Genomic DNA, 27,441 nt, shown 5'->3' with positions numbered 1-27,441 from the left:
ATATGAACATTTATTGCTCCAAATAGATAAATGTGATTTTATACCGAACCTATTGGGTGTTTATTCACAGTACTTTAGTGTATGTTTTATTACAGTATTCTTGTGTGATTTCTCACAGTACTCATTGCCGAAAATCGAAAGAAATGCTATTTATTAGTTCTGCATTTATGGCTCTGAATGTTACTAACCACTAAAATGAAAACAATTGCATACATGACTATTAATGCTTCGATGTTTATATTTTTTTAAAGTGACATTCCATCAATGCACAATATAAAATAAAATACTAACTATGTTTAACTTGACCCATTCATGTACAGATTAAATACATCAGGAGGAAGTTTGACAATTTAGTCAAAAACATTAAAACAGTCTCAACTTAAGAAGGAAATGTATTGATTTATTTCCATATGTTTTTAAATATACATGTTATCAAATGAAATCCAAAGATCATTGGTTCTTCTTTAAGTCCCGCCTCCTGCTTCTGTGATTGACAGCCTGAATGGGCAGACAGTAGATGTGCATTGGAATCTTCCTGAAGTAGCTGCTCACCCACGGCCTGAGGGACGACATATTAACACACCTAAATAATGCAACAAGTGTGTGTGTGTGTGTGTGTGTGTGTGTGTGTGTGTATACCTAGCTATCCTCTGGCTCAGACTGAGGTCGTTCAGGTTTTGTTGTAAAACTTTATTTTCTTGAAGTTGAAGGAATTCCGACTCTCGCTGTCGTTCAACATCCAATTGTAACGACTCCCTAAGCTCCGCCTCTATGTGACTCAGCTGAGGGAAAAACATTAAGAAAAGCTTTATTATTAATCTGCCAATAAAAGACCTAAAGATGCAGCCACGCCCCTTTGCCCTTTGACCCCACTAAGCTAACTTAAACCAGTTTTATTTACTCCACCTCCTCCAGCAGACTGCGGTTCTCCTCCTGTTTCTTCTGCTGCTCCCAAACATCAGGACCTTCTTCAATTGGTTGAGCTGCAGCATTCGTGGGCGGGGCTAAAGAAGTGGAACCAATCCTGTGAGAAGAGAGACCGGAGGGGTCAAAGTTCACCTTTTGCTATTTTAAAAACACTTTTTATCTTCTTGTCTCACCTCTGGTCTCTGTCTGACTCCTCCCTGATCTGTGAGAGATACCGAGCTCTCATCCTGATCCTGACATTTAAAATCAGCAATAAAAACATTTAAAATCAGCAATAAAAACATTTAAAATCGGCAGTAAAAACATTTAAAATCAGCAGTAAAAACATTTAAAATCAGCAGTAAAAACATTTAAAATCAGCAGTAAAAACATTTAAAATCAGCAGTAAAAACATTTAAAATCAGCAGTAAAAATATTTAAATCAGTAGTAAAAACATTTAAATCAGTAGTAAAAACATTTAAATCAGCAGTAAAAACATTTAAATTAGCAGTAAAAACATTTAAATTAGCAGTAAAAACATTTAAATCAGTAGTAAAAACATTTAAATCAGTAGTAAAAACATTTAAATCAGCAGTAAAAACATTTAAATCAGTAGTAAAAACATTTAAATCAGTAGTAAAAACATTTAAATCAGTAGTAAAAACATTTAAATCAGCAGTAAAAACATTTAAATTAGCAGTAAAAACATTTAAATCAGTAGTAAAAACATTTAAATCAGTAGTAAAAACATTTAAATCAGTAGTAAAAACATTTAAATCAGCAGTAAAAACATTTAAATCAGCAGTAAAAACATTTAAATTAGCAGTAAAAACATTTAAATCAGTAGTAAAAACATTTAAATCAGTAGTAAAAACATTTAAATCAGCAGTAAAAACATTTAAATTAGCAGTAAAAACATTTAAATCAGTAGTAAAAACATTTAAATCAGCAGTAAAAACATTTAAATCAGCAGTAAAAACATTTAAATTAGCAGTAAAAACATTTAAATCAGCAGTAAAAACATTTAAATCAGCAGTAAAAACATTTAAATCAGTAGTAAAAACATTTAAATCAGTAGTAAAAACATTTAAATCAGCAGTAAAAACATTTAAATCAGTAGTAAAAACATTTAAATCAGCAGTAAAAACATTTAAATCAGCAGTAAAAACATTTAAATTAGCAGTAAAAACATTTAAATCAGTAGTAAAAACATTTAAATCAGCAGTAAAAACATTTAAATTAGCAGTAAAAACATTTAAATCAGTAGTAAAAACATTTAAATTAGCAGTAAAAACATTTAAATCAGTAGTAAAAACATTTAAATCAGCAGTAAAAACATTTAAATCAGCAATAAAAAATGTCAACAATTAACAATTACAACTAGTGAGAATTACATTATGGCTATGTGGACTTGGAATTACAACATGTCAAAATTAAATTATAGATATCTATAATTACAAGTATACTGCAACTGATTAAACGGCTCGGCTCGGCGCGCACACACACACACACACACACACACACACACACACACACACAGTATCAGTATCAGGTAATTACAGGTGCTCCGAGCAGCAGGAGAACAACAGTTACTGTGGCGACAGGATGGAGATTAGTTACTGAAACGTTACGTCTGATTAACCTTCAACGCTTACACGCTGCAATTTTAATGAAGCTAAATAAACAAAAACCTAAAAGGCCAAATATAGAGAAGTAATAATTAATAAATGGATCATGATATTTAAATAATACAGATGTTATTAGGTTTTTAAATTGATAAATCTTAGTTGATGGGTCAGAAAAATGACTCGTTTCTTTTGTGACACCAGACTTGTTTTACCAACTTACTTTTTAGTGAAAAAATGCGAAAAAAAATATTGTTATAGCTTATTTGTTACCTGACAAATAAATGCTGTTAATTAAATTTTTGTAATTAATTTCACTTTTTTAATATTGAAGTTAATCTGCTAAAAATATAAAGTTTCAGGTAGAAAAATGATGGTTCTCTGCTGTCTAAACAATAAACAGTTAAAATAAAGTTAAAAGCTAAGGTTTGAAACCTGTGTTACTTTAACTTTGAAAGTATTTCAGAAATGAAAAACAAATGCTTAAAAAAGAATAAAACAATTTAAAAAGTTGTAATGTGGCAAAATCCTTCACACGCAGTCTTTGAAATTTAAATTAAGATTCAAAATCTAGAGTTTGGAGCTTTTTTCTTTTTATGACTCACTGTGATCAACGCGTCGTCTCCGTCCTGCAGTTCTTTTCCTTTTTAAAAATAATAATCAGTAGATGAGATCGTTCACATTAACAATTACTCTGTGACTTAAAAACAACAAAGACGTTAATTTTAGAATGAAAAACATAAAGAATAAAGAAAGAGGAGAGACTCACTGTTAAATCCTGACTTTGGCGTCTCTTCTCCTTTTCTTCCTCCTTTAAATTAATAATCAACACGTTTGGAAACCAGAGTGTGAGCTTTGAGAGGACGACGGATCCCTTTAGCATTAGCTTTAACTTTAGCACAGCAAGATAATGGAATCATCAACAAACTCAGACTTTTTCTAATCAGGTTTATTCTTTAATTCACTCCACAGACAAAAACTCACCAGATTCAAATGTTTCTAAGTCAATAGTAATCCTTTGAAGAAGATTAAAACAAGCAAACTAAAATAAAACCTTTGATAAAACGACTGCAGTCGTGTAACAATGAGCACAATTTAATATATAAAATATTCCAAAATTTGGTTAAATTTGAATAAGTTTCAACGTGGCTCCAATTTTTAATCTTTTCTTTTAGTTAAATAACTTCACAGATTAAAACTCAAATCAACTCATCTGTGAAAAATGTAAATCTGACAAAGATGATTTATTGATTCATATTTTAAAACACAAACAACAACGAAGACGACTTCTTGATTGGAGCAGAAAGAAACTCTAGAAGGTCTGTCAAAGTCAGGGGCCAAATACGGGTTCGTTTGTGAGCTACAGATTTTACACTGGAAAATAGCAAATTTCACAATAAGGTTTTCTGATTTGCACGTATAAATGATATTATAAATGATAATGTGCAAGTATATCAGTCCCTGCAGAATATTCACTTAAATTTGCCTGATTTTAGGAAGTTGGTGAAATTTCATGAAACAATTGGAGGAAAATTTGGTCTTTCGTCAATTTCAGATTTTAAAAAAAACTGCCGTCATGTGATATAAGAACTGGAAAACTGAGCTCTGCAAATATTGCAGATTTTGATTGAATTTTTATATTTGAAGGGACTGAGATATCTGAATTAGTTGGTCTTTTACACTATGTTACATGTTCTTTCTATCATTTTTACTTCCTTGGGCGGGCTGAATTGGATGCTCTAAAGCAGGGGTTCTCAACTGGTCTCACCCTGGGACCCACATTTTTCCACACCCATTAAATCGCAACCCACATTTTTCAAAAAATTGCTGTTGAAAACATACTCTTTTTTAAAAACATAAATCTATATATTTTCCTGTGCAACATGCACTTCACAGCATGACTGTCAAAAGAAAAGTTTCTTTCAAAATAAAAGACAAGTCCAACATGAGAGAGTTTAAGTATTTATTTACTTTTGACCAGCTGTTCGCAACCCACTCAGTATAGGTCCGCGACCCACTTTTGGGTCCCGACCCACCAGTTGAGAATCACTGCTCTAAAGAGCCGAATTTGGCCCCTCGACCTTAAGTTTGACACGGGCTCTATAGCGTTGCTTTCTTGTGTTTTGTGTTCAGGAGGCGGAGCATCGTCTGTAGAAGTGAAAGTGGTAATCAGTGAACAGCGCCCCCGCGTAGTTACGGTCGGTACTACAGTCAGCCTGACCCTGGAAAACACACACACACACACACACACAAACCAACAAGTCAACGTAGAGATTTAGTCTGTGTTTCAAAAAGTCTTAATGATATAATAACACTAAAATGTGAAAGTTAATTTATTTATTTTCTCACAGCCACAGCCGAGCGGAAGTGATACGAGGCTTGATGGAGACGAGCGACGTGGAGCGGCCAGGAGTGATCACCCTACACACACACACACACACACGCATGCACACACACACATTTATCCTTTATTTACCATGACACCCTATAGGAAACATAGAGATTTATATCTGATGCACTGATCTACATTAGACAGCTGATAAAACCTGCGTGTGTCGGGCACAATATCCTGCTTCGTAGAACAGCTGCTCTCTGACGGAGAATGTTTGGTTAGGTGAAGCTAACAGAGATTAATCAGGATATACTGATCCAGCTTCAGAGGACACAGAGCAGCTGTACTACAAAGCTGGCTATCAACACGTCACCTTTTGGTCAGAAATATGGATTTTAATTCTTCATATTTTCTCATATTGCTCTCCACAGTTTCTCTGTGATTGGTCTGACGCTGCTAACTCCGCCCTCTGTCATAGAAGCACGCATGTAGCCAAGCTGAAATCAACTTGCTTAAAGCTGCAGTATGTAGAATGGTGAGACTTGTATAGAAACAGCCACGCTGCCCCCTCTCCTCCATGTTTATAAACCTATCCTGGTGAACGCTCACACTGTGGAGGCTTTTTTCACCATAGACACTAGTGACAGATGTAAAGACTTTATCTGGTGTTTATGGAGAGTTTTCTGGTGTTTTAGAGACGTGAAAACACGCATCACTCTCTCGTTACTGCCCTGAGCAGAGCCTGCTGCTGTAAACAGATCTCTGATTGTCTCAAAGGTCGCGTCACACTCCTTGTTTTCTAAAGCTCAAATATAGAACCAAGAGAAGATGTGAAATTACACTGTCCTTCCAGAACACTTTGAATTACAATGTTCTCTATTCTACATGTGTGAAAGCCAAAAAATCCGCACAGCGACGCTGTTTTTGGCTGCGTGCTATTCGCCCCCTGTACTTAAAGGGGACATATCATGTTAAATCCACTTTTTTCGCCCGTAAATGCATTTTGTTGTATATTTAGAGTGTTTAAAAGTACAGAAAAAATCAAATCAATCTCTTCAGATGCTCCGTAGATATCTTTATTTTCTGTTTTGGTCATATTTTTCAATCTGTTTTGATTTTTCTATTCTCTATTACGTTTTTTGAACTATTACATCACAGTATTTGCAGCAGAACTGCCAAATTAGTTCATCAACTCCAGGTCCAACACTTCGAGCAATCCGCCATTTTTATTTCTGGCTTTTATTTTGTAGTCCAAGCTCCAGGATGCAGAAGTTACAAGAGGATAAGTCTAAATGTTGGGTTGTTGGATGTAGTAACCCACACGCTTCATTACACCGTCTCCCAGCATCAGAACCTTTTCAAAGTGTCTGGTTGAGTTTTATTTTTTATAGAAATGTACCACATCTGTGGATAAGGTCATTTTTGTGTGTGTGAAGCACTTCAATGATGACTGCTTCATCAACCTCCACCAGTATAAAGAAGGATTTACAGAAAGACTTTGTCTGGTTGAGGGTTCAATTCCTTCTATCTTTGGAGACGATGAACAGAGCACTTCGGTAAGCTGTAAATAACGCTAAAAAGTGTGATGATAAGACGTCCCTGTCATTGTTTTGTTAGCATTAGCATTAGCACCGTCTTCATATGTTAGCGCTGTGTGCTCGTTTTAGATCCTTGATGATATGGCCTACGTGATTTAATTTAAGTCTAAAGTTTTCATTAGTCATTTCATTTTACCGTTTTTGTCTTTGAAAAGACTGTATTAAAATGCATTTCGTGACGTTAGCTTGGCGCTAGCGTTAGCTCGGTGCTTGTGTTAGCTCACTTGTTAGGGTTCTGGAGGTTCATCATCTTCATTTTCATCTCACTCCACTGGGTCAGACTCTGGCTGGAACATGTAAGGCTGGATGGACAAGTCTAACGTTGTTGACATTTTGTAAATAACCTCTGAATAAAAAGTTTATGCGCCGCTACATAGCCGTATCTCTTCTATCAAACTACAAAAATGGCCGAAAAGGGTGGAGTTGAACCGAGAGGGGGCGGGGTATGAAGTGTCTCATTTGCATTTAAAGAGACAGCACCAAAACGAGTTGCTCTCAGAAGCACATCAGAAAAGGGGTAGAAAAGGGGTGGAGCTATAATAATGAGGAATTCAGACCAAAGCAGTGCAGTTCTGCTTTATATAGACCACAACTGTATGATTTATATGTAAAAAAGGAAGGATTTAAATGCATGATATGTCTGCTTTAAGTCAGTTGCTGCACGCCTCCATCCCAGTTACGCACTATGGGTGGAGCCTCCCTGAAATGTGGGCGTTCCCATTCAAATCTGGCTTTACGCCCATTCTTCCATCTGCTTAAGTTTTTACGTTCTTCTGAACCTGGAATAAGTGCAGCGCCACCATAAGGTGAAACATTAGATTGCACTAGAAATATGGACTAAGTTACAATTTAAGCCACACCCACTCATAATATTGCAGAAGTGACTCCCAGAAAGAATCGATCCAAACTGATACCGTCACGCTGTCACGGGGGTGGGAGGAGTCACACAGGCGTGTGTGCGGAGCTGTTTTAACATTTATTCAGTAGCAGTACTTGTAATTGTAGATATCTATAATTCAATTTTGACATGTTGTAATTCCACGTCTACATATTCATAATATTGCAATTCTGATTATTGAAATCTACAATTTACTAGTGGAAATCACCTTTATAGATATCTGAAACTTTACTGCAACTTCCATTCAAATTTAATTTCAGATATTTATAATACAATAATACAAAGTTGACATTACAATTTAAAGTCCACAAATCCATCCTATAATTTTGTAATTGTAATTATTGATATCTACAATTCTATTCCCACTAAATGTTTTACTGCTGATTTGATTGTTTGTACTGCTGATGTGTGTGTACCTGTGTGTTTGATGGGTATCTACTTCCTGTCACGCTGCTGCTGACGTCCAGCAGAGCTGAACAAGCAGCTGATTCATCTACATCACAGAGATGAAGAACCAGGAGCTCAGTGGAACTGTAGAGGACAACAAACATCTATCAGTGATCAATGATGTTCACACACGTACTGGTTAGTGATATTAAACTCACTTCATAAACAGTGTGACTCTCATGTTGAGAGAAACAAACTGGCTGATGGGAACTCTGAAGATGAACCGATCTGGCCTGAGAACACACAAAGATCAATAATTATCTGTAAACACACAAGAAAACCTCTTATTCAGAATTAACACGATCAATTTAATTAATTCATTATTTTCAGTGAGAAACAATGTTTTTTTGGGGGGGGGGGGTCTACCAAACATTTGTTGACTGAACATATATCAGTAATATTGATCAGCCTGAAACAGGGCAGGTGTGAGAGGAAGAACAGATTGTTTCTCTGTCTGTGGCGTGATGAGGTCATTTGTGGCAGTGCATGGAGGCTCCTGACTGCTGGTTGATTTATATTCTAGTTTCTATTGTTGTTTTTATTCCTCTACAAACTGTACTAAGGTCTGAATCTACATGATCAATAATGTCATGAATCCACTTGTTTGATGCTTTAGGTCAGAGGGTTGATCCAATACACACACACACACACACACACACGTACCCACACTGGTCTCTGAGGCAGTATTTGCTGTCAATCACCTGCTGGTTTTCTTTGATCATGATCGTGTGAACGCTCGTGTTCGTCCCTGAACAACAAAAAATACTTTCGTCACTTCCTTCACCTCCTCACTAGATCATTCAGAGGTTTTTAAGTTGGAACTACCGTCACCATAGCAACCTGGCCAAAGCTCGGTGTCCCCTTTTTAAAATAAAAGCATCTCTTCTTGTCTTTCATTAGTTTGTTTTAAACTGTAACTAAGGCTCTTGTTTTGAAGTTGACAACAATTTTATTCAGTAGCACAATGAAGGGAGTCTGAAAATGTATAAAAAGGGATCCTTCCTGCTCCGCTCTGCATCAAAAACTATGTTTATCATAACTACAAACAAAGACGCATCGACTCACAATCTTCGGAACTTTTCAGTTTGTGATTTTCGTCTTCGTCTGCGAGGCCAGAGAAGGAAAAACGTTACTTTTCACTCGTTCAGCTTCAACAACACAATTAGCACATGTATCGTCAGGCTAACATGTTAGCTTGGTCTGTGGGGAGCTGTTGGCGCTGTCGTTGCCCTCTGCTGGTGACGGACAGCAGTACACCTGATCACAGTACAGCAGGTCACAGAAGTCTACGTCTGGAGGCCAAGGACCAGGAGGAGAAGTGGCTGGAACTGAAAGGTGAGAAGTTAACTGTTGGTGATGAAGATGATGAAGATGATGAAGATGATGTTACCTGTGCTGGTCCAGGCTGTCGTCGGCTGAGGAAGCAGGCTACTGTTACTGAACAACACAATCACTGGTTAATCCAGATATATACACACATATATATCAATCAAAGCAGCCTGTTGCCCTTTCACAATAAAAGACTCCTCACGTGTGGTCAGGGAAGTCAATGACGCCTTCATCCGTCAGGTTGAGCAGGTATAGAGCAGTGATGGAGATCACACTGTGGACACACACAATGATCTCATCCCACTGACCTCTGACCTCTGACTTGTGACGTAATAACTGACGCAGAGTAACGCACCTGAACGCCATGGTGGCGAGCAGAGCGAAGACGCTGGCCTGGAACACTTTGTACTGCATGCAGTGGTTGTTGCTCCTTGTAGGGGCGCCGTCTTCGCTCTTACAGGGCGCCGTGGTCAACGTGTCGCTGTGTTTCTGAGGCCTCCTGATGGAAAACACCAAACAATCCTCGCTCTTATTGTGAAAAGCTGATGTTGTTCACCACATTCTTTTTTCTAACAGTCTGTGCAGCGGCTGTTTCATTTTCATGGCATTTATTTAGGGCACGGGTAAGGACATTTGAAGATATTTTCCATCCTGTTGACACATTTTGTGTGTTTTTGTTGTTGTTTATAATGTGTAGGTTATAAAAACATCAGATTATGATGATATTTGTTCATGAAGTGGTTTTCTTTATTCTTCTGTAGTAATACCATCAGTCGCCATGAGGGGAGGAGACATATTTTTGCCTTTGTTTTGCTCTATGCATGTGAATAAAAGCGGTTCCTGTGTGGGCGTGGCCTACCTGTTGGAGCGCAGACTTCCTGTCAGACTCTTGAGTTTGGCGAGTCGTCGGTTCCACACCTCCAGCTCTTTGATTCGAGTCTCCAGGTTGTCTGTGAGCTTAGAAAGCTGTTGCACCGCGCCCACGTTCTCCATGAAGATCTGCTCCTGGAGAACCAAAGATTTCAAATGTGATGTGAGCCATCATGACAGAAAATGTCCCCACTTCAGGATTAATAAAGCTATCTATCTATCTATCTATCTATCTATCTATCTAAACTCTCTAATCAGACTGTGGCGCATTAGCATAGCATAGCATAGCATAGCATAGCATAGCATAGCATAGCATAGCATAGCATAGCATAGCATAGCATAGCATAGCATTATTTGACTGCAGTAATTATTTACTTTGTCCACCATGAGGAAGTTGTGTATCTGTTGTCCATCTGAACATGTGACGTCTCCCACTTCTTTGACGGCGGTCGGCAGCAGTTCTTTGACCTCCTGAGCGATTATTCCTAAAAAAATAATACATACAGAGGTGTTATTTCATCCTGTTTCAGTGGTTTTGATGCGTGAGTGGTCAGCGCACGCCGCTCAATCAGCGTACACACAAACACTAAAGAACCTATTAGAACTCACCCGTCTGGTGTGTGTGATCGATGCCCGCTGTGGAGGCAAATTCTGGTTTGTAGTCGAACTCAACGAGTCTCATCTGAGTGATTCTCCTCAACTGCTGCTCAGAGTCCACCTGATACACACACACACACACACACACACACACACACACACACACACACACACACACACACACACACACACACACACACACACACACACACACACACACACACACACACACACACACACACACACACACACACACACACACACACACACACACTCTATAGCACGTGTCAAACTCAAGGCCTGGAGGCCAAATCTGGCATCATATTCATCCTGCTTGACAAAGTAAAAATGACAGAAGAAACATTTTGTAAATTAAAATCCACAATGTTTTGCAGTCATTTTCAATTGAAATTGTTGATAGGACTCTAAATTTGACCAAAATCTGGCTAATTTTTCATAAATTATTCCACAAAAGTTCCCCAAATTCTCAAAATTAGGGAAATGTGTAAACCAGGTCACATTAAGGTTGAATTTGCTCTTTTTCTACCTTAAATCAGTGGCCCACTTGAGCTCAAACTGGTCCGTATTTGGCCCCTGAACAAAAATGAGTTTGACACCACTGCTCTATAGGATCAACCTGGAGGCTCCACCCACCTCCTGGATGTTGGTCTTGGCGCGGCGGTCCGATGGCTGCATGATGGTTCCCATCACCTTGGCGTTCCCACAGACGACCAGAGCCTCGTCTGGAGCGTCTGTGTTGATGCCGACCAGACCCTGGCACACCACGGCCTCCTGCACCGCTCCCCTCTGCCACACCGGGTCACTGTCCGTCTCAAACTGCCCCGGGTTAGAGGCCTGAGGACACGCCCACACACATCCCATCACATAATATAATAATAACCAATCATTTCATCGCCTCCAAGGACAAGAACTGATGAAATATATCTATACAGTATATTTGACAAAACCTCTGTAACGACACAAATGTGTTATAAGAAAAACATTCTCCAGTCAAATAGTGTCAATAAGAGCTCAGAGCGAACAAACAAACACATGAAGTTTAAAGGAATATGTGAAAAAAAACAGAACTTAAATTGTTTTCTCACCCTGACGATGATCGGCTCAGACACTAAAGCTGTGAGAAGAAACGACTCATCACTGACGTCAGCATAAAGACCCACTACCATCTGAAAATACCTGCACACACACACACACACACACACAGTATTAACACTGTATAATAATAATGGCTTGGATTTACTGTATATAACGCTTTTTTCAAGGACACTCAAAGCGCGTACAGAAACCATTATTCATTTACACCAGTCACTCACATCGGTCATACCAGTGGTGGTAAGCTACTATTGTAGCTACCCCTCTGACCACCACCAACATTCATACACAATTCATACGAGGCAATGTGGGTAAAGTGCCTTGCCCAAGGACACAACGACAATGACTCGGTGACAGCGGGATTGGAACCCCCATCCTTCGGTTATTGGACGATCCACGCACGCACGCACGCACGCACACACGCACACACGCACACACGCACACACACACACACACACACACACACACACACACACGCACACACACACACACACCTCTGGTCAGGGTTGGGTCGTCCTTTCTTCCTCATGTTATTGGCCGTTGTCTCGCTGAAGTGAAGACGACCGAGAGTTACTTTAGTTACTTTACCTCCAGGAAGATCAACTCTGTGACAAATAAAATTACAAATAAAGCGATAAATGAAGTTTAGAATAAAGGTATAAATAAAGTCATGAATAACGTTATAATTAAAGTTATGAATAAAATTATAAGGACAAAGAGGCTGTAGTTTAGTAAACCCTCAGTCTGACCTGACAGGCTGGAATGGTTTCTTGGTCCTGTCAGGCTGAGACTGTTCGATCGTCACCATCTGTCCAGGAGAATCCAGCTGTGGGAGAACCAGCACCAATAATGAACTGTATTAACGTCATGGTGTTATTACAGGAAGTGCTACTGGGTATCAGCACTACAGACACCAGTACAAACCAGTATAAACTAGTACAAACTAGTACAAACTAGTACAAACTAGTACAAACTGGTGCAAACCAGAATAACAAATAGAATCATTATAAACCAATATAAACCTATAGATGGGTTTTCATTTATCTAATTACCCATGATCCCCTGCGCGCGTTGCCAACTTGTGTGTCACTGTAACCTTTACAGGTAACCCAAGTCATCGATTTTAGCTGATTTTAGCCGATTTTAGTGGTGTGTCATATATGCGTTGCTCAAACGGAGCGAAGTCATGGGAAAATACAAGACTTTTATTGCATTCCTAAAATAATAACTAAGGACAACAAACAGAATGTTTATCCACAGAACAGAGAAACCAATGGCCACCCATCATCAACAGGAAAGCTTTCAGACCTGACCCAGAAAAGCGACACTATAAAGTCTGTAGTAGGGATACACGACATAGATTATTAGGGCCGATGCCTTCAGCCTTAGCTGATGACCGATACGAACTGCCGATTTTCTTGAGCCGATTCTACTTTTGCTCCCTCAATTTACATCATAAAAATTACACAATGACCTCGTACAGATCTTTGTTGTCGATTTCACTCAACTTCTGTAAATACCTTGCTTTGTAGATTGTTTGTCCCTTTTGACTCTTTTTATTCGGTTTTGACTTCATTTTGAAAGCTTTGGAAACCCATCTATACCAGGCAGTATAAACAAGTATATACAAGTGTAACCAGTATTCACAAATATAAACAGTTTAAACCAGTATAACCAGTATAACCAGTATAACCAGTGTAAACCAATATAAACAGTTTAAAACAGTATAACCAGTAATAACCAGTATAACCAGTGTAAACCAATATAAACAGTTTAAACCAGTATAACCAGTATAACCAGTATAACCAATGTAAACCAATATAAACAGTTTAAACCAGTATAACCAGTAATAACCAGTATAACCAGTATAACCAGTATAACCAGTGTAAACCAATATAAACAGTTTAAAACAGTATAACCAGTAATAACCAGTATAACCAGTATAACCAATGTAAACCAATATAAACAGTTTAAACCAGTATAACCAATGTAAACCAATATAAACAGTTTAAACCAGTATAACCAGTAATAACCAGTGTAAACCAATATAAACAGTGTAAACCAATATAAACAGTTTAAACCAATATAAACAGTTTAAACCAGTATAACCAGTGTATAATATAACCCCTCTGTTAAACTCCTGAAGTTTGCAGATGACACCACCGTCATCGGTCTCATCAGGGATGGGGACGAGTCTGCCTTCAGACAGAGGTGGAACAGCTGGATCTCTGGTGCAGTCAGAAACACCTGGAACTGAACCCGCTCAAGACCGTGGAGATGACAGTGGACTTCAGAAGAAATCCCCCCCCACTCACCCCCCTTACCATTCTGAATAGCACAGTGTCTACCGTGGACTCCTTCAGGTTCCTGGGATCCACAATCTCACAGGACCTGAAGTGGACCTCCCACATAGACTCAACCAGGAAAAAGGCACAGCAGAGGAAGTACTTCCTGCATCAGCTGAGGAAGTTCAACCTGCCCCAGGAGCTGCTGATCATGTTCTACACCTCCATCATTCAGTCTGTTCTGTGCACCTCCATCACTGTCTGGTTTGGATCTACAACCAAACTAGACAAACACAGACTACAAAGGATAGTCAGGACTGTAGAAAAGATCATTGGTGTTGATCTGCCCTCCATCCAAGACTTATACCTGTCCAGGGTCAGGAAACGTGGGAGGTAACATCACTGCAGACCCCTCACACCTCTGTTTAAACTCCTCCCCTCCGGTAGATGCTACAGATCACTGTACGCCAAAACTACCCGCCATAAAAACAGTTTGTTCCCCCAGGCTGTCACTGTGATCAACACTATACAGTCATAGAGAGTCAGACCTGTTTCTGTTACTGTGAAATAACCTGGAACTAACATAACAACCCTGGATCAACCTGTCACTGAGAATGTTCATGGACATAATATTTTCATTTAAATGTTCACCTGCACTACTCATCAATGCACTACTGCACTATTATCTTATTATTATTGTATTTTTATTTTATTTCGTTATTGTTATTATAATAATTATTATTATTATTATTATTATCATCTTGTTATTTTATTTAGTTTGCACATATTAGTCTAACTACTCTTATATTTATGTTTATACTTCTTTTTTTATTTATTTTTATTTATTCTAGTTGATTGTTATTATTTAATGTTTACACTATCTGAGAGAGCACAGGTCACCAAGACAAATTCCTCGTGTGTATTCATACACTCTTGGTCAATAAAGTTGATTCTGATAACCAGTAATAACTAGTGTATAAACTAATATAAACCAGTTTAAACCAGTATAAACCAGTATAACCAGTAATGACCAGTGTATAAATATATATATCATCACCAGCTGGTTTCAAACACTACTGCTAACTAGTCAGTACTCAACAATGAGTGTTTCAGCTTTTCCTGTTATTCTCTTTTTTGTCACTTTATTGTGTAATGTAGTTTAATTGCTGTGTTTTTGTGTGTATTATTTGTGTATTGTCTATGATAGTGTGTATTTGTGCGATTGTGTTATTATTTGTGGCTCCTGAGCTCTCACACAAACCTTGACCCCAAACACTTTGATGAGGAAGTGTTTGATGTGCTGCAGCCCCCCACTGCCCCCCCCGCTCCTCAAGCAGTGGGGCGGGGCCGACACCCCGATGTGGACCGTGACCTGGAAGTGGTTCTTCTTCTGACACACGAACGCATCGTCAGCAGCAGAGAAGGAGAAGCCTTTGTCTGTTTCTACGTGGAAGGCTGGAGGAGCGCTGCAGAGACACGCCCACATCACAGACACGCCCATAGGCAGAGACACACCCATTGCACGTCACCTTCACTTCCTGTTTGGGCTTTAAATCATCTCCACATACGTCGTCAAATGTCCACACTAATAATGGTTTTTGTGACATGTTTTATTTCTGCTCACTTTTCAAGTGAGCAAAATTATTGGAACATGTGACTGATGGTGTTTGTAGATGCTCAGGTGTTTCCTTTTACATTGATTGCTTAAACATTAAATAAATTAAAGTTTTTGGGTTTCACCTGTGAAAACTGGATTTGTTGTTAAACAAATATGAAGACCATAGAGCTGTTTATGGGAGAAAAACAAACCATTTTGAAGATGAGAGAAGAAGGAAAATCCATTAGAGCTACTACACAAACATTGGGCATAGACAATACAACAATTTGGAATGTCCTGAAAAAGAAAGAAACTACTGGTGTACTGAGCAACAGACATGGAACAAGTCGACCAATGGTATCAACAGCAGTTGATGACAGAAACATTGTGAGAACTGTGAAGAAACAACCAAAGACAACAGTCAGTGACATCACTGCCAACCTCCACAGGGCAGGGGTGAAGGTATCACAACCCACTGTTCTAAGAAGACTTGGAGAGAAGAAATATAGAGACCATACCACTAGATGCAAACCACTCATCAGCAAAAAGAATCAGAAGACCAGATTGAATTTTGATGAGACCAAGATGAACCTCTACCAAAGTGATGGAAAGGCCAAAGTATGGAGAAAGAAAAGATCTGCTTATGATTCAAAAAACACAAGCTCATCAGTGAAGCATGGTGGAGGTAATATCATGGCTTGGGCTTGTATGGCTGCATCTGGAACAGGCTCACTAGTTTAATTGATGATGTCACTCATGATGGTAGCAGCAGAATTAATTCTGAATTTTACAAAATCATTTTGTCTGGAAATTTACAGAAAACTGTATCCAAACTAATCAGGAGAAGCTTCATCATGAAACAAGACAAAGACCCAAAACACACACAACAAAGGTCTTCATCAGAGGGAAAAGTAGAAGGTCTAACCCCCAATTTCCACTGGATGCGGCTCTGCTGCGGAACGTCACCGCCGCATCACCAGAGCTGATAGGTTTCCATTTTAGTCTAAGTGTTAATTTCCACCGTGTCGCTGTGGTGCGTGTCTGCTCCTTCCAGATGTGGTAGTCCGGTGTCCTCCACCAGGTATACACAGGACTTCTATTTCTGGCGGAGCACGACGCATCAATCAGCACAGAGCAAATGAATCTAAACAGGAAATTAAGCACGTACTCCGCAATAAAATATCGGGTTACTTTTCAAAATAAAACACTTCAGATTATATCTTAAGTAAATACATCACCAAAACGTCATATCGTGTAAAAACAAATTCACATCCACTATATTGATTCCTCTCATACTGTAACTCACTGTAAACTGCAGCAACTTTGATTTAGTTCATGTTTTACTGGTTTTACAGTTTTATCTCTTCTCTGTTGATAAAAAATGTGTCTATGACAAATCCAGAGTCCAACCTTCTAGTTCTCCTTCGTGAGGAACACTGAGCTGTTTATCTGTTTATTGTTTAGAACACATACATTTAACTGCGTTCTCGCGCAATTATATAAATATCGTGAGAACTGATCTGTCTCGTGACGTCACAGTCGTTCAACCGGAGAGCACCGCGGCGCACTCAAAACGCAACCGGTGTGAATTACCGGACGGCGGACAGTGGTGAAATACCGGATAGGTGCCGTGGCGCAGCGGAGACGTATCCAGTGGAAACCCCGGGTTAGACTGACCAAGTCAATCACTGGACCTTCACCCAATAGAACATTTTAGCTCCTGAAGAGGAGAAACCTCCAGAAACAAACAGGAAGTGAAAGAAGCTGCAGTGAAGGTCTGGAAAACATTTCACATGAAGAATGCAACAGTCTGGTGAACTCAATGTGTCACAGGTTTGATGCACTTACTGTAAGTAAAGGTTTTGTCACCAAATATCAAATGTTATTCACTTTAAGTTTATTTAATAATGTCTGTTCCAATAATTTTGCTTTTGTCTCATATTCATGTTTTGATCTGAAACCCAAACGTCTACAGTATAGAACACAAACAAAGGAAGTGACCTTGTTGTTCTAATACTTTTGGAGGAGATTATTTGAGTAAGAAAACAAAGACAATATGACAAAACAAAGAGTGTGTGACTCACAGCGTGTGTAGCTGTGTGTCGTACGTGTGGATCCACTGGGAAACTTGGTACAACTTCCAGTTCAACAACTGGTTGGAAATAAAGGATTCACACACTGGGTCATCACACACTGAACGCCTCCTCTTCCTGCTGCTGTCTGCACAACTGACACACACACACACACACACACACACACACACACACACACACACACACTTTTAATATACTATATATATATTATATGTATATATAGTATATACTTTGCACCTTTTCAAGAAAAACTGATGTTTTCTCACGCCTTCGTTCTCCTTCTGTGTGTTTTTGTAGTCGTGTGTAAAGTTGATCTATTGTGTGTTTTTATGAAATAAGTTGATCTTAACATTTACAGATAGAAGGCTTTCGCTCTCACCTGGGATTCAGTGAGGGGGCGGAGCCAATCAGACATGCTGAGGGGGGCGTGACCACTGGTGGAGAAGGAGGAGTGGGAGGAGCATAGAGTTGTAGACAGGGTGCTGCGGTGTGATAGGCCGAGGAGGGCGGAGTCACAGGTTTAACAGGAGTGTTGGTGAGGCCGAGGAGGCGGAGCTGATCGAAGGTCAGCAGGTCAGGACAGGACGAGACATGTGACCAATCTGACCAATCAGGATGGAGATCTGTATGCAGAAGATGACATATGATGTAAAAATCATAATAAAAAATTAATAATAACAATAATAATAATAAAAATAAAAATTACAACAATAAAAATTATAATAGTAACAATAATAATAATGAATAAAAATTATAATAGTAACAATAATAATAATGAATAAAAAAATCATTACAATGATTACAATAATGATCATAATTAAAATAAATAAAATTAAAAGCATTATAAAAATTATAACAATAATACATTAACATTAAAAGTAATTAATAGAAATAAAATTATAACCAAAAATTACAATAATAATAATAATTTAAAAATGTTTTAAACATTATTTCATTTTATTGAGAGCCCCATTAGCCCCATTCTGGAGCTATTCTGCCTGGGATCTCCTTCATTTTCATTACAAATATTTACAATATTACATAAAAAGCAACATAAACACACACACATGAATTATATCAATAAAAATTCTCAGAAAAATAATAAATAATAAAAGTCATAACAATAAAAAAAAATTAAAAAATTGCTGGGAGTAGTGATGCCCAATATTATCTGCCCGTTATTGGTCAGTTTAAAAATTAAGTATCGGATATTGTCCATTACGCCGATATTATAAACTGATAAAATACCAGTCTTTTCTTCCTTAATCAACTGAAAACAAATGTAAACAAATGGAAATAAGAGACACACAAATCTCAAAGTACAATATTGGTATCGGTTACTGGCCAAATGAGACAAAAATCCGATACAGTTCATCTCTAGCTGTATGTTTACCTTTATTCAGATTTAGAATACTTTATTCATCCCCGAGGGGACATTCAGTTCCAGTTACATCCCGTCCAAAAAAACATGAAAAGACAATCACATATAACATGGGAGGACAGCAGCGGGAATACTGTGGGCCACAAGCCACGAGGCAGCGCCCCGTATCTTAGATGAGAAGTGGAGAACAGAAGAGGAGAAAAAGTCAGGTCCCAAACTATGCTCTTTTAGTGAGGGGCACAGTGTTGATTAGGAAAAAAAACTCAGCACATAGAAGCAAAAAACACACAACAAAATCCTATGACATAGCACATATGGGCGGGGGGACTTAGAGGGAAGGATGGCAGCCAGCTGCTGGTGGGGCGTTCAGTCCATGCAATGGAGCCTCTACAAACTTTTAATCTTACCTGCCTGTCCAAACACGCAGAAACAACAACAAACACATCGTTCTCCTATGAAACAACTAGGGTGAGTTAATTCTTCCGTGATGTTTTACATTTAATATTTATTGTCTGATTATTGGAAGGTGAAAGCGTGGCTGTCAGGTGTTGAATAGGTCACTTTTGCTCATTTATTTTTTTGTTGCCATTGCCTTGTGGTCACTTGTATTATGCTTAACTTGACTATTAACCAAAGAAGGCGTTGAGTCATGATCCCGTTCACTTCATCACTACATAGTCCGTCGTCTGAGGACGTGAAATGACCTTGGATAGATCTGATTCAGAAACAAAGTTCCCAGGTGGTGGTGGTGGTGGTGATGGGGAGAGGAGGAGGAGAAGGGGACGGTGCGTCATTCTGCACAAACATCCAGGAGAATAGAGATAAACTAGCCTTGAACGACTGGCTGTCTGGGGGAGCCAATGAAGGTAAGGATTGATTTCAGCCAGGCTGAGCACAATCTCCGTCAGCTTTGAGTCTGGGTCTAGGAGTAATATATCCAATATGGTGGTCTTTAACTTCCAAGCTAAGCTGTCAACTTCACCAAGTTAAATTCCATCTCGCGTAGATGTTCAAAAGTAGCATCCTGCTTACTTTTGAGTTCATTTATCGCATAAGTCTGAGTGTTAAAAGCTCTGCACAGTTCATCAGTAATCACTGGCAGTCTTCACAAAACAGCTGCCATCGTTAACCAAACTTTGTGATAAATCAGAAACCTGCCAGCTCCAATCAGCAGAATACCTGTTATCATAATTCCAATTACATAGACAGGCACACGATCCTCCTCTTGTCCCATGAGTCCATTGTGTTTGTGGCCGCAAACTCTCAGTCAGGACAGGCGGGCTCTCCTCTGCCCATTCTTTTTGTCAAAAAAATGTGTTTGATTGCATTGAGAGATCAGCTGATCAATTCCATAATGTTGGTTTTGGATATAGATGCAAAGAGAAAGTCTGACAGAAGAAAGTACAAGACAGGGAGGGAGCGAGAGAAAAAGTGTCCGCCTTTGTTGAGACCAAGTTTAGACATTTTACCTGGAATCTGAGGAGGAGAACAGGCCTCAGAGCAGGAGTCAGGAGGAGAATCAGGGAGCATGCTGGGAAAAAAACACACAGACACAGTAAATAACCTCAGTGTGTGTGTGCGTGTGTGTGTGTGTGTGTGTGTGTGTGTGTGTGTGTGTGTTGATCTCACATGTCAGGGTCCACATCAGCGCTCAGGTAATGCTCCAGGATGCTGGTATCCACAGCAACGGAGCTGTCCATCACATCCTGACCTGTTTGTTTACATTCAGACATAAAGAAGTTTAACACGTGTTTAGAATCTCCTATAGACCTTGAACGTATCACAGGTGAGTCGTTTTATTCTTTACACAAGGTTGTTTCATCTTTTCACTTTGTCATTAAATTCATGTTAGAGTTTGTTTCATCATCAGCTGTGGATTCATGTGTCTTTTATAAAGTGTGTTTTTGTCAGATGATAAAGTGAAAACATTATAAATCATGTTAAATAATGTTTGAATGTTTGCTGACCGATGAAGAACTGCTGCAGAGCTTCTTTCTCTCCATGAACCTGAAGATGGAGCCGACCTGCGTCCATGACGATCCACAGCCTTCAAAATAAAAGAACAGAGACTCAAATCAATCAACACAATAATGGTATTTAACATTTATATAAACATATTTTTAGTTTATTTTTAAGTTTATTGATCCAGATCTCCTTCAAATCTCCATCAGACCCTGACCTTCAGAGTCCATTATTCTCGACTGGGTTGGAGATGAGCTTCTGTCCCAAGTGGAGGAGTTCAAGTACCTCAGGGTCTGGTTCATGGTCTGGTTCATGGTCTGGTTCATGGTCTGGTTCATGGTCTGGTTCATGATCTGGTTCAGGGTCTGGTTCATGGTCTGGTTCATGATCTGGTTCAGGGTCTGGTTCAGGGTCTGGTTCATGGTCTGGTTCATGGTCTGCACCGATCAGTGGTGGTGAAGAGGAGCTGAGCCGAAAGACGAAGCTCTAGATTTCCCAGTGGATCTACGTTCCTACCCTCACCTTTGGTATGAACTTTGGGTCACGACCCAAAGAACCAGATTTCAGGTACAAGCGTCTGAAATGAGTTTCCTCCGTAGGGTAGGGGGGCTCTCCCTTAGAGATAGGGTGAGAAGCTCAGTCATCAGGAGGAGCTCAGAGTAGAGCTGCTGCTCCTCCACATTGAGAAGAGCCAAATGAGGTGGCTCTGACACCTGATTAAGATGCCCCCCCCCCAGGACGCCTTCAGGGTATGTACCACCAGTAGGAAACCCAGGACAATCTGGAGGGACTATGCCTCTGAGCTGGTCTGTGAATGCCTCAGGATCCCCCGGGAAGAGCTGGGGGAAGTGGGCGGGGCTAAGGAAGTCTGGGCCTCACTGCTGAGGATGGTTCCAATACAACCTGGCAACGGATAAACGGCACAGTATGGATGGATGGATAATAGATGGATGGATGGATGGATGGATGGATGGATAATAGATGCATGATTGAATAATCACAATCTAACACCAACTACTCAGTATTATCTCGTATGAACACACACAGATGAACTACACAACTAACACACACCCACAAACCCAGTGAGTTGACCGAGCTGGGATTTAACCACACACACAGACACACACAGACAAACACACAGACACAGACACACACACACACCTGTGATCTTCAGTCCATTAGAAGTAAAGAAGTCCTCAAGAGATTCTTCATATCAAACACACGCACACTTTAATGTTCCTCTCCGTGTGTCTCACTGTGTGTGTGTGTGTGTGTGTAAGCTGGACTTTGAGCTTTGAACAGGAAACAGATGAAGTGAAGTGCACACACCTGACTCATGCACACACACACATACACACACAGGTTTCTCGTCTCTCATTGGTCGAGGTGATAAAGGCCTTCTTCTTCTTCTTCGCTGCTTTCTTTCCCCAGTTCTCTCTTTAATGCTGGATGTGCTCGTACACACACAGTTGTAGAGAAAATCAGAAACCATCAGGATCTGATTCTGATTCCTTCTCTCTGTTCAACCTTTAATGTTGGATGTTGTTTTTCAGTGTGTCCAGCAGAGAGGCGCACACACACACACACACACACACACACACACACACACACACACACACACACACACACACACACACACACACACACACACACACACACACACACACACACACAGCAGCTGTCATACCTGCTCTCACCACGAGAGGGTGACATTTTACTTTTTCATTCATCCTAAATCCTCTATAATGTGTGCGGCTACATCCATAGCTACAGTAATAAAGAGATTATTCATTTGTTAGAAACATTGTCAGAATCATCTTCTCTTAAGCTATTTTAATTTCTTCCTAAAATATGAAGCATTTTTCAGAGGTTAACATTACACTTTCAGGGGTTAAATTAACACTTTGTTCAGGGGTTAAATTAACACTTTGTTCAGGGGTTAAATTAACACTTTGTTCAGGGGTTAAATTAACACTACTATTCTGAGGTAAATTTGACTATTTTTAGGTGTTAAATGTGGGTGTGTATTAAAAGGTTAAATTAACACTTTTTCAGGGGTTAAATTAATACTTTTCAAAATAAATTTTACTCTTTTTCAGTATTAAATGTAACACTCCGTCTGTGACTAACTTTCCAACGCTAAAACATTCAGGTTTTCCCAAAGCGACACAGAGATCGCGCTGACGATGACCTCAGGTCGACCCGAACACGACCCGACGGTTGTTTTACAGCGTCTGTCTGTGTGAGGTATTCATCACCGCAGCGTGAAAAACATCACCCGGGTGAGAGGGAACCGCAGTGATGCATGATGGGAACTCTGCTGAACTCTGCCTGGCCTCAGACCACATGCTGAAACCTGCGGTGATCGTAGCTTCAATTACTTGTAATGTTTTTAAAAGAGAATCATGAGAAAAGATAAGATTATTAAAACATGACATCATCCAACATCGTCCTCTAGTGGTGAACGTAAGAACGACAGCAGCAAAGCAACGAGACAAAGAACACAAAATGTCTCAATAGTTACAATTATTAACACTGACAGTGTTAATAAGTCAAAAAATACACAAAACACAACAAAAATAGACAAAAAAACATTTTGTATCTATTTCTATTATTTTGTAATACGCAGTAATTTCTGTGTTTTTAGTCGTTTGGTGTGTTTAAAAGTTATCTATTTGTAGTCGTCTTGTGTCGTTTGGTGTGTTTTTCTGCTGTTAATTTTTGTGTGTATTTACTGTCATTTTGTCTATTATTGGAGTTTCGGGGTCACACGAAGCTCAAGTTGGATCTAAAAAGTGAAAATGAGTGGGTGTTAAAGTTTTTACACTTTAGTGTTGAACAAACACCACAGCATGTTTACATAAATAAAGAAAAAGTGTTCAATTCACCTTTTTTCAGGGGCTAAATTAACACTTTTTCAGAGGTTAACGCTACACTTTCTCCAGTTAAATCAACACTTTTTCAGTGGCTAAATTATTACTTTTCAGGGTAAATTTGGGTAAACTTTAGGTGTTAAATGGAATTCTTTTTAGTGGCTAAATTAGATACTTCCTGTTTTATTGGAGCACTTGTCAGGGGTTAATCTCACCACTCAGAGTTAAAACAACCCTGGAGGGTTCTGGATATGAATGTAAACTCACAGACTGTGAGGTTCTGTATCTGTAACTGTTCAGGTTCTGATGGTGATAGTGGTGATGAGGATGGTGGTGATGGTGATGATAACGTGTGGTCATGTGACTCACAGCTCCTCCAGGAAGTGCAGGTTGGCGAGTGCTCGCTCTGACAGGTGTGTGAGGTTGTTCATGCTCAGGTCTCTGAAAGGAGGAGGAGTTAAGGCTGGGATACACTGTGCGATTTTTTCAATCGTTGTTCTCAGCTCCAGCTCAAACGCAGAGCCTGAATGTTCTCAGCTCACGATTCATGTTCTCACACTGTACGGACCGACACTGACGCCATCTGACTGCACACACTGTACATTCATACACGACACGTCGGGGTCTTGTTTTAGGAAATGCAACGTACAAATTAGAAGAAGAAGAAGAAGAACACTGAAGCGTCACCATTAAAACAGACGAAGAACAAAAACACAGAAGTGGAGAGACACTCGCAAATCTCAGTAAAAAGAGCTTTAAAAAGAAAAGATGGCGATGTGATGGACCAGGAACTGGATGGACAGATGTGAACAGTACAGTCTGTCAATTTTACAGCTGTCCTACGGTGTTCACGCATGTCCAGTGTGAACGTTTACGGTAAGCCGGTCCGTGGCACTGCTTCAACTGTGAGATACCCTCACGAGGAGCGACTTACGATTGCTGATCGGGAGCTGGTCGAGAGGTGTTAATCGCTTCGCGTGACCCCATGTATACTACACCGTAGTCCGCGTATACTACACCGCGTATACTACACCGTAGTCCGCGTATACTACACCGTAGTCCGCGTATACTACACCGCGTATACTACACCATAGTCCGCGTATACTACACCGCGTATACTACACCGTAGTCCGCGTATACTACACCGCGTATACTACACGATGCACGACACACGATCTAGCAGAGACTCGCACGATCCCACAAAATAGTCGCACAAGTCAAAAATCGGCTCAAAATGGGCCAAAAATCGTACAGTGTATGCCTGCCTTTAGAGGTTGTGGGTTCCACTCCCGCCCTGACTCTGAGGTTTTGTCTGTCAGAGTGTGAATGAAGCTCAGCTCAGGTTAATGATGACGAAACACAAAGAACTAGATGTTCATCACCTTTGTCTTCTTCTTTGGTTTATTCTCTTTCCTTTACAAACATGTAAAAAAACAACACAAGCTCTGAAGTACCACACACACACACACACACACACGGTCAAATATATTAACTCTATAAAAACATTAAAAACAAAACAAACAAAAGAGATAAACCCGGGGTGTGGACTTACAGGTAGGATGTGAACACGCTCAGGTTTCCCGGGACGTGCACGAGTCCTCGGTCCGAGCAGTCCACCCGCTGCTGCCGCCGGTCCACCTCACACCGGGACTGTAGTAGTGGGGAGCCAGAGGACAGGACGGTCAGTAGAACCAGAGGAACCAGCATGGTCTATGTCTATATGTCTATGGTCTGAGGATTAGTGACTCACTACAGGTGAGAGTCTGCACGAGGGGCTCCACTCACGGTGCGTGCTCTGGCGTGCACGTTGGATCACGTGATCTCACAGGTTTAGTGATTAAAACATTTATCATTTAATTTATCGAATCGTCATCATCAAAGTGTTTTATGTGTAATTCTCTGTCATTAACAATCTGTTTCTAGTCTAATCCAGTGTTTTTTAACCTTGGGGTCGTGACCCCATGTGAGGTCGCCTGGAATGTCTAGTAATTGATAAAAAAAAGAAATACTGATTAAAGTTATATTTTTGTTTTTTAAATTATTAAAATAGTATTATGTAAATATTATTATATACTATTCTTGATTGTTATTCAAAACTATTCTGTACTTTCACTTTCTCAAATATAAATCTAGTATAAACAGTATAAAAATATCTGAGCTGGAAAATCTTGTAACTTTAATCCTGGCTACTCTAGTTATAAATTACTTCATTAAACATGATCAAAAACTAATTTTACAACATCAACAACAACAAAATGTCTCTGGAGTCACCAGATATTTGTGATATGAAAGTAAAAGGTTGGGAACCACTGATCTAATTTAATAATCTGATTTAAACCATCGTCTCAAACACTAAACTATAGACCTACTATAAACCTAAACTATGAACTCAGTGAGGAAGATGAAGTTTGACTTTGATTTAAAAGTATTAACAACAGTTAATGAATGAAAACCTCATAAACTCTGTAATTATTTAGATGCTAAACTGGAAATATGGATCATATTTTAATTATATATATATATATATAGTATGTTGACACTCACCTGCAGATCGTGTAAACTAGTGAACCGCATCAATCAGGCAAATTACCCTCTTACAAATTAAATAAATGAATTTAAGAATAAACAAATCAAAGATGGTTTAATCATGGAGTACGTCAAACACTGACATCTAGTGGCATAAAAGTAGAAGTGCACAAAACTGCTTTAATGACGCATGAAAACATTTCGACATGACGACTTATTTTTCTCAAGAAGGATAATTTAAATGAAAAATGATCATTGGAAATGCTAAGGATTTAAAAAGTTTAATAAAGTATTTATCAGAATTGTTTTTGGTTTAATAAAGTTTTATTTGAGGATATGTCATCATTACGTTTGATCACGTTTTAATCAGTAGTCTATTTATTTACCAGATTTTATTCAGGTTTCATTTGGGAGGCCTTTTATGGGATGATTCAAATGTTTCCAAATTCAAAACGATTTAAAATCAAATTTTAGAACTTTTGTTTTGTGACGTCAGGAGTGTGTTTGTCTGGCTGTCTTTGCGCACATAGTGTTAGTTTTAACAGTATTTCATGGTCAAATATTATATTATATCAACCATCGTTATCAAGTTAGTTAACTAATAAACATTTTGTTTGTAAATTAATTACAGTAATTATTGATGGAACAAAACTATTTTATAGACTTCATATATGTTTAAATAATAATCTCTGGAATTTTAACCAATCCATTTATTTTGGTTTTGATCTGTTACTATCTCTGTTTGGATCGTTAATTATTACGGTGTTAATTGTTAATTATTCATTTTTTATCATTAATTATTCCGTTATGATTGTTAGTTATTCGGTTTTCGATATTTAATTATTCAGTTTAAATCATTTGTTAATGGTTTAATATATTCGGTTTTGATTGTTATTTATTAGGATTTAATCGTTAATTATTCCGTTTAATCATTTTTTATTTCGGTTTTGATTGTTAGTTATTATGCTTTAATTGTTTATTTAGTTTGAATCATTAATTATTCCATTT

The 27,441-nt window shown here is 38.9% G+C and overlaps 1 protein-coding gene across 5 annotated transcripts; it reads right to left on the bottom strand.

Annotated features, from left to right (window-relative positions):
* Positions 1–383: 383 nt before the first annotated feature.
* On the bottom strand, positions 384–25,949 carry myrfl (myelin regulatory factor like). Of its 5 annotated transcripts, XM_028450175.1 has the most exons (26): positions 25,460–25,948; positions 21,040–21,119; positions 20,702–20,783; positions 20,542–20,603; positions 18,071–18,314; positions 17,683–17,826; positions 15,263–15,467; positions 12,466–12,542; positions 12,211–12,321; positions 11,710–11,800; positions 11,258–11,458; positions 10,616–10,724; positions 10,382–10,491; positions 9,996–10,141; positions 9,492–9,635; positions 9,339–9,410; positions 9,198–9,244; positions 8,995–9,135; positions 8,873–8,911; positions 8,471–8,555; positions 7,966–8,040; positions 7,777–7,891; positions 1,101–1,160; positions 907–1,024; positions 640–782; positions 384–559 (listed from the first exon to the last, which is right to left on the bottom strand). In XM_028450175.1, exons 1-24 carry the CDS (start codon positions 25,612–25,614, stop codon positions 971–973), a joined length of 2,649 nt encoding a protein of 882 aa, XP_028305976.1. In that variant the 5' UTR covers positions 25,615–25,948; the 3' UTR covers positions 384–559; positions 640–782; positions 907–970. The 5 variants fall into 5 exon arrangements, with proteins under 5 accessions (XP_028305976.1, XP_028305978.1, XP_028305975.1 ...); XM_028450177.1 differs by lacking the exons at positions 384–559; positions 640–782; positions 907–1,024; positions 1,101–1,160 and adding exons at positions 4,540–4,754; positions 4,882–4,953 and having other exon boundaries at positions 25,460–25,557; positions 25,658–25,725; XM_028450174.1 differs by lacking the exons at positions 384–559; positions 640–782; positions 907–1,024; positions 1,101–1,160 and adding exons at positions 4,540–4,754; positions 4,882–4,953 and having other exon boundaries at positions 9,198–9,238; positions 25,460–25,949.
* Positions 25,950–27,441: the final 1,492 nt, after the last annotated feature.

This window comes from Gouania willdenowi, chromosome 6, assembly GCF_900634775.1.
Source record: "Gouania willdenowi chromosome 6, fGouWil2.1, whole genome shotgun sequence".
In the NCBI taxonomy this organism is placed as follows: Eukaryota; Metazoa; Chordata; class Actinopteri; order Blenniiformes; family Gobiesocidae; genus Gouania; species Gouania willdenowi.
This window is presented reverse-complemented; position numbering and strand designations above follow the sequence as displayed.